Source organism: Egretta garzetta, unplaced genomic scaffold (genome assembly GCF_000687185.1).
Source record: "Egretta garzetta isolate BGI_Z169 unplaced genomic scaffold, ASM68718v1 scaffold238, whole genome shotgun sequence".
In the NCBI taxonomy this organism is placed as follows: domain Eukaryota; kingdom Metazoa; phylum Chordata; class Aves; order Pelecaniformes; family Ardeidae; genus Egretta; species Egretta garzetta.
In genome coordinates, this window is record NW_009260402.1 from 218461 (window position 1) to 226371 (window position 7911).

Sequence of the window (7911 nt, forward strand, 5' to 3'; positions counted from 1 at the left end):
CCCCCCTGCGCCCACCGTGCGCCTAAGGAGGGAGAATTAATTAACCCCCGCAGCTGCTCAGGACCGTGCAACGAGGGGTAATTCCCGCCACAGGTGCTCGGGACGGTGCAGCAGGGAGGGATTCTCCCCCCGACATGTGCTCAGGATCATGCAATGAGGGGTAATTCCCCCCCCCCGTGTACTCAGGACCGTGCAAGGGGTGATTCCCACCCACCCACATGTGCTCAGGGTCATGCAACGAGGGGCAGTTAACACATACCCCCCCCGGTATGTACTTAGGGCCAAGCCATAAGGGGAAGTCCTCCCCCCTCACCCCCGATTGCTAGAGACTATGCAATACAGGGAAATTCATGTGGTGATGGGCAAACCTCCTGCCCCATGCTGTGGACTATAGAAGGGACTATAATCTTTACTCCCCAAAGCTTAAAAAGGCATAGAGGAGAATTTTTGTCTTGGGGAACCTTCCTCACATACCCTGTTGTGGTCTCTGTACTGGCTATCAAAGCCACAAAAGTAAGCAAATAACGTGATTTAGACTTTTTCTGTGTTTGCATCTCCCCTACTGGCAGTAGGGGGGTCCGTTTGATGAGATGGAGCTTTTCTCCTCTTTCCATCTTTGAGGAATCGACCTAGGTGTAGTGCTTCTGTTCTGATTTATGCCCCCCCTGAGAGAACCAGCCTCCTCCCTTAGTAACAGCCCCTGCAGATGTAATTTATTTACCTGCTTTCTCTTCTGTACCCGATAAGGAAGAGAGAAAGCAGATAATAATTCCCTGTATGTAACTGTATCTGTGCTATCTGTGGCACGAGGTGGGGTTTGGTTACATTTTCTGATTTTCACTTTGAAATACCTGGGTGCTGCTCACTGTGTGTACAGTTACAGAAATCAGATGTGCAATAAAGTATTTACACTTTGGAAAGTTAGGCCTGCTACTCCATCGCTCCCCATTGCTTTTTCTCTTAATGTTTTTGTCTTTTCCCCTCTGCACTCCCCCTTCTTAACTTCGTCTGAGCAGATGCCACCACCCCTAGTTTGACTGCTAGCATGAACTGTGTGCCCAGTATGGAGCAGGGCCTCTTTTTAACTGGTCTGGTTTAATTCTGGAACTGTACTTGTACTGGAATATACTGAATTTCTTTATTCCCCAAAGAGAAGAAACAGAGGTGAGCAAGAGTGAGGTATGGCTTGGTATGTGCAGCTAATACAGAGTTTTTATCTTTCATCCAAATATTGTCCTGGTATTTTTTTTCTTAGGAGAATTGTTTGTGTGCCATTGCATTCTTTTTAGCCTGTCTTATATCTTCCAAGAGCCCTATAGGAGACCCAGATGTTATATAGGAGTAAATTCTGGCCTTCCTTTAGCCTCAGGTGCTTGGGGTTGGATTCATCTCAGCTGTCTGTAATCTTCTGAAAATCAGGTATTTAGTTCCAGGTGCTGGCTATTGTCAAAAGGAAGACAAAAGGCTCCCCTAGGGTAATTGATCCTCTTCTGTAACAGCTAAGTAAGGGGATTTGCCTGTCTTTAGTGACTGTGAAGGAGCCTAGATTAATTTTATAGGTAGCTAAAATTGGAGAGTTAAGTCTATTTTGTTATGAAATGAGAGAGGGAACCCTGAAAAGAGAAAAAAGTAAGGGATGTTTTGCTACGTTACCCGAGATGTTTAAAGCGGGTGAGCGTCTTGCTGAGCTCTGACATTGCTAGAAGCATGTGAAATACTCTTCCTGTGGGGTAGTGTGAACTTGTAATTTGGAAATTGCCAGTAAAGCTGCTTTTCCTCTAGGTTCTGTCGTACGATGTTAAAAGATCATGATTTGACAACTCGGCACTCTTTAAAAAAAAACAACTTGTGCGAAAGAAACAGTTTCTTCCGTCAGCAGTGTGGCGTAATGCAGGTAAATGAGTTAAAAATGAATAAATGAGTGCATTGTGAGTTGTTATATCTCGGGGTTATAATGAAAGCCTCCTATTCTTTCTAAAATCTGAGTGTGGTGAAATTTCCTAGGTGGTTTTTAATGAAGGGCTGGTGCGTTTGGACATTGGGAGCTTGGGGAGAAGATGTGGATGGCTCACAATGCGCTTGATTATACCTGGTGTTTCTGTATCCTTCAGCTGCCAAGCCGTAACAAGGGGCTTTCTTGGTGCAGATTTTTATTTGGGCTTTGCTGCATTTCTTAATTTAATTTCTGTCTTAGTGTAAATGTATCCCTTGTGAAAGACTTCGTGTTGCCCCCTGTCCTGCTTCAGCTGCTAAGCTCTGCCAGATAAAGTTGCTGCCCATCCAGACTGAACCTAGCAAGGGTGAAAGCAAAGCCTTTTGTTCTTAGAGCTGCAATATTTTCTTTTTTTTAATTTTCTCCCTCTTGAACATGCATCCATGTATGGTACAATGATGGCATTCTCCATTAATATTATCTGCAAAAACCCTAAAAAAGCAGGGTTTGAGTTTGTTGTACCTATTTTTTTTTTTTTGGTAGGCTGTAATGCTCAGAAAAGGAAAAAAAACTTAAATCTGTGAAACTTGCACAGCAGAAAACCTTTGTGCTTTTGCACCTGCCTGACGGATTTAGCAACTGTTCTCTGATGCTGTAGCAGAAAGAGCCTAAGACAAAAAAATTCTGCATGTGCTGTTGCATAGAATTAGTCACAAATGGAAATTTTATTTAAATTATTCTGCTCAGGCAGAAGTTTAATTTTGATTTCAGAGAAGTCCAATCTTACCTGGTCTAGCACCATTTTTTCTGGTTTGGTTCTAATCAACAGGTAGATGCTGACCAGTAGATTTAGTATCTTACCTGCTTCTGCAAGTGTCTATTGAAGGCGGCCTCTGCTTGGTGTCTTCCTCTTACCTTGAGCAGATGGCAGAGCAATAAGCAGGCACACACAGCATTCTGCAGAGGGCTGAAATGGTACGGATGTTTGATGTAAATACAGCCGGTTACCAACTACTGAATAACAAATTCCAAATGGATTATTCACAGCTGTGCAAAGAACTCTCCCGGTTGATTAATGATTGAAAAACCTGGTCTTAGGAAGGCAGAGCTTTAACTGCAGGAGATACTTTTAAAATACAGTGGCTACCCACGGGGACACCTTTTCTGAGAGCTGATGCAGCCATGTGTGTTCCAGGGCGCTGGAGATGCCAGATGAGCAGTGTACGATAGCTGTTAGCGACCTATTGCTTCCAAAAAATGGGCAGAGCGTATTCCATTTACGCAATCCAAATCCCCTGTTGTTGGTTATTTGTAAGCTATGCTGTTACGCTGGATGTGATTTTGGCTGCCAGCTGGGTCTGGAAGATGAGTAGTTCTCCCATCCCTATGGATAAAGCTGACTTGTTCTATCAGGATTATTCTTTTCATGTTAAAACTAAGTGCTTCTGTGTGAAGACTTTTTTTTCCTTTTAAAAAAGAAAAAGAGACAAGAAAATGTAGCGTGTGCGCACTTTGCCATTGTGTATGTTCAAGTCAAATGGGTTGTTACCATGACAGACGCATGCGGTAACAATTTGGCAATTTATAAATAGCGTGATTTGTCATCTAATACTGGGGGGTCATAGGCAACACGGCCGTTCACGAAAACATCAGCTCTTTTTGCTGCCTTAAATTCCTCTATTGTGTATTTATTGAAGTCACGGGAGCTTGTTTCTCAAGTATAATTTATTTCTAAGTATTTGTTCCTAGAGATTCTTGTTTTTAAAATGCATTTTTCTTTCCTGAGTGTTTGTATATCATTGTGTTACTTGATGCAGAGGGAGAGTTAGAAAGAAGGAGAACTAGAAAGAGAATTAGAACACGGGAAACTGTCCCTAATTGATGTTTGGCTTCAGTGGGACAGCAGGCACACGCTGTGTGGACGTGTCTACAGGAAAATTCGCTATTAATGTACACCATTAAATGTAGAGTATTAAATTTTAGTCAAGATCAGGTTTTTTTACACTATTCTAGTGAAGGAAAGACCCACGTTGTAAAAGGAACTTCAGTAAAAATTTATCTTTTGAATATCTTTACCAGTGAACTGTAAATAATTTTATATGGAATTGTTTGGTCAGTTCAATTTCTGGAGCATAAGTGGTAGCTTACAGTAATTTTTCACTCTGTGGAAAATATTATAAGCAGGGTGTGGTTCACTGTGACCGTTGCTATGCTTGTTTTTCTTTTTTTATAGTGCTGAAAAATGAAATAAAAGCCAAACCCCATAGATCATGTGTATCTTGAAAAAAGGGTTAGTAAAAATGAGCGTGCTTTGAACAAGCAGGGATAACGCTAGAAGAGGGACTGCACAGCATGTGGGGATCATGAAATAAAACCCTGAACACAACAGAGAAGCAAAGGTTGGGCTTCTCTTGGACTTGAGTAGAAGGCGAGGCTGGTACTGGCCTTGTGCAGTTCAATGTCGTTGCAGTAGGATGCTTTTTAGTAAATAGAAGTTAGCAAAAGCAGCAAAGACAAGGTTTCGTTTATCGTCTGGTTCCCTGTGAGGTAACATCCCTGTGTTTGTCAGCCTTCCCGTCAGTCCAGAGGCTTTCGGGGAACCCACTGCGTTGGGTTTTTAAAGCATCCTGGCTGCACAGGCTGCTGTTTGCTGTAGCACGGTGATCACCCTTGTCTGGGCTTACTAAGGAATTGGGATCCTTGACTTTCATTTAAGCTACTTATGTTTGATTACATAGTTTTTCTTGTGTGTTTGTTTTTTTTTTTTTAATTTCCAGTAAGAGGCATGTTTATTCAAACTCAGGACACACCAAATCCAAATAGTTTGAAGTTCATTCCGGGGAAGGAAGTGCTGGAGTCGAGGACTATGGAGTTTTCCACACCAGCTGCAGCATTTTGCTCACCTCTAGCAAGGTATTATTAAACACACTGTAATTTGCTTGGGGGACCAGTGTGGGCTGTGTGTCTACAACCAATGTTTTTAAGCACAGCTTCTGATCGTTCTGCTCCTCCTTATACTCAGGAGCAGCTTGGTTGCACTTAAGTTTTTAATGCTGCTTTGCTTGTGCATATAATTAAAGCTGGGAAGAGTGTCATTACTTAAGTAGTCTTTTCTCTGTGTCTGTACTCCCTGTGTAGCAGAATGCATTGTGGTCTGGTTTGTGCAACTGGATTGAGTGGTATCCTAAATCAGTGTTCTTGGACAGCTGCTGCATCACTGGTGAGACCTCTGGCCCTGATTTCGCAAAAATCGTTCCCATCAGAACATTCTTAATTCAAGCAATTACTTGAAAATCGTGCAGCTTTTCAAAATCGGGCAATGACAGCATAAGGCAGTAAACAGTCCCCAAACACTATGAATTGAATGCAGTAGCTTGCTTGTTTTCACGGGTGGCGGTGCTAACCTGAACTTCAGAGCCAATGATTTTTCCTTTACAAAAGGTTCTAATGTCCAGTTGTGGCCCCAGTCTTTCAGGCTGGATCTGTAACAGGTCTTGGGGGTTGCAGCTTTCAGTACCACGATGCGTAATCTGGAGTAAGAATTGCTGAGCAGATCATTGTTCCGTATCATCTTGGTATAGAAGGGGTCTGGAGCACCATCGCAAGCCTCGCTGGGAATATTTGGAAGCATACATTTTTGCATGTTCATCGTTGCTTTCACGTTAGCCTCTGAAAAGCAACTTTATCTGTTCCATGGGTGAAAGGGATTTGATTTGAGGGCAAGATCCAGAAATGCTGCAGTAGGCTACCTCTGGAGATTCCAGTTTCAGTCGTCTTTGTGTATGTTGGAAGAAGGATATGCAAAAGGAGCAGCTGTTTGACGTGACCGTCTCTCCAGGAACTGTGGGGTTATCAGCCATACAGCTCTGACGTTTCCAAAGGTCTCTCGCAGAGTTGTTTGAGAGCAAACAGGATCTCTGCAAACAAGACTCCGTGACTTAAAGTAATAAATACAATGTGAAAGGTTTTTGAGGACATGAAAACGTGTTAGGGGAGTGCTGAAGCTGTAGGATCTGATTATGCCAAAGTGTGTCAGGTTGCAGAATGCAATCAACTGTCAGAAAGTGGCTTTTTGTTGTCCTGTATCTGCAAATAGACATTTTCATCAAAGAAGATGTATGTGCTAGAACGGGTACCGTGGCAAACCAGCTTGATGATGCCTATTGTGCAGGTTAATGGGAAAAAATGGTCTACTATGTATCGTTAAACCCCAGATGATGGTTTTTGTAAATGGAGTACACAGTTATTTTGAAAGGGAATATTCATTTCTCCCAAGTTAGTAATAAAAGCTTCCTGAAGGGGAGGGAGGGGGGAGAATTATTTAATTGATCTAGGATGGTTTGACGCACTTGCATAATTTCACTGGTTAAGTAACTTTAAAATCCAGTTGGTTTAGTGATGTAAAAGCCCAATGTGTGTATAACTTTCATCTGTGGAAACTCTTACAGATGGGTATTGTGAAATCTCTTCTGTCATCTTTCATCGCACGTACCTTTGCGATAAGATTTCCAATTCCTTCCTTCGTTGTGTTTTTGAGGTTTTCCAGTCTTTTGGGAGAATGGTTGGTTTTGTTGTTTTTTTTTTTTCCCTAATTACAAAAACACTCTTAGAGCCTTATTCTGTATTTAACTGATTTTTTTTTTTTTTAGGTTTGGGGTTTGTTTTTTTTTCTTCAGGAGTAGCATCATTTATTTATTTTGTAGATGAATTTGTTGGTGTTTATTTAACCATTTGTGGAAGTTGGTCTTTATGTTCTCATTCTGCGTTTTATACTTAAAATATTGTCAAAAATGTGCTCTTTCCTGTCACCTAAGTTCCTGTGCTGCTTTGGAGGTGTGCTGATTTACCATCTGGTTGTTGGGTGCTGTGTGGGGCCATCGCAAGCAATTTTGCATGAATCTTAAGCCTTTACTAAATCTTCAACTTTTTCATGCGCCATGCAAATGACTAAAAATCTTGAAGACTGCTCCCAACGGGTGTTGGTGTGTTAAAGCCTTGTGGACTGCTTGGCACCACTCCTTTTATTTAATGGCAACAGAATTGAAGGCAGCTTTTATTGAGCTCAGCTACTTTAAATAACTTGCTTTAATCTCAGGAACATTCCTCGTATTTGCACTAGTTCTACCTGAAACAATAGGTACCTCCTGGTTTTGATGCTGATCAAACATGGTTTTGTATGCAGAATATCATTTTGCCTCCAAAGAAGAACTGGAGCGGGAGTAACTCTCTCACACATCTTGTCCTGTAAGATATGTTCAGTTTTACCACGTACACTGCTTCAAAGCAGGATCTCCTGGCTCTTACTAAGCTGTAGGCGAAGTAACTGTGAGTTTCTCTCAATGGTTCTGGTTTTAGTGCTCATTTTTGTCTAGAAATGTATTCTAGAGCTTTTTTTCCGTGACAGCTTAAATAAATCTTTAGGAGTTTGCCTGAAATGTATGTATATTTTTGGCTTTTTTTTTTTTTTTTTTCTTAACAGACAGTTATTCAAAATTGAAGGAGTTAAAAGTATTTTCTTTGGACCAGACTTCATCACAATCACCAAGGTAAGCAGAACAGAGATTCAAATGTACCAAAAGATGGGCTGAGATTCAGCTATTTAATAGATGGCCATTGAGATGTCAGGCTCTTGGACACGCACAGTGAAAGTATCCGAGGCAATGTTCACAAGCAGCATAAAGGGAATTGCCTTTAATATAAAACAAAAAAAAAAAAATCCCAGTGTGTGGGTAAGCACTGGAGTAGGTTGCCCGGTGAAGCTGTAGGTTCTTTGATCTTGGAAATGGTCAACGTTGGACTGGACAAGGCCCTGTGCAACGTGGTCAGCTTGGAAGTTGGCTCTCCTTCGTACGGGAATGTGGGGAGTAGGTGCCCTCCAGAGAACGCTTCCAAGGGAGGCGACTACGACTGGGATGGAGTACACTGCCGGCGGTGTTGTGTTGACCCAAGGTGTGGAGCTCATGTCAGCAGAGCGAAGG

The 7911-nt window shown here is 42.0% G+C and overlaps 1 protein-coding gene across 1 annotated transcript in view; it reads left to right on the plus strand.

Annotated features, from left to right (window-relative positions):
- Window positions 1–1761: 1761 nt before the first annotated feature.
- Window positions 1762–7911, plus strand: part of NFU1 (NFU1 iron-sulfur cluster scaffold) — a 12683-nt gene continuing 6533 nt past the window's right edge. Inside the window, 4 exon segments of the mRNA XM_035898925.1 lie at window positions 1762–1834; window positions 1837–1894; window positions 4711–4846; window positions 7413–7479. Coding sequence (XP_035754818.1) covers window positions 1796–1834; window positions 1837–1894; window positions 4711–4846; window positions 7413–7479 — 300 coding nt within the window. The 5' untranslated portion in view covers window positions 1762–1795.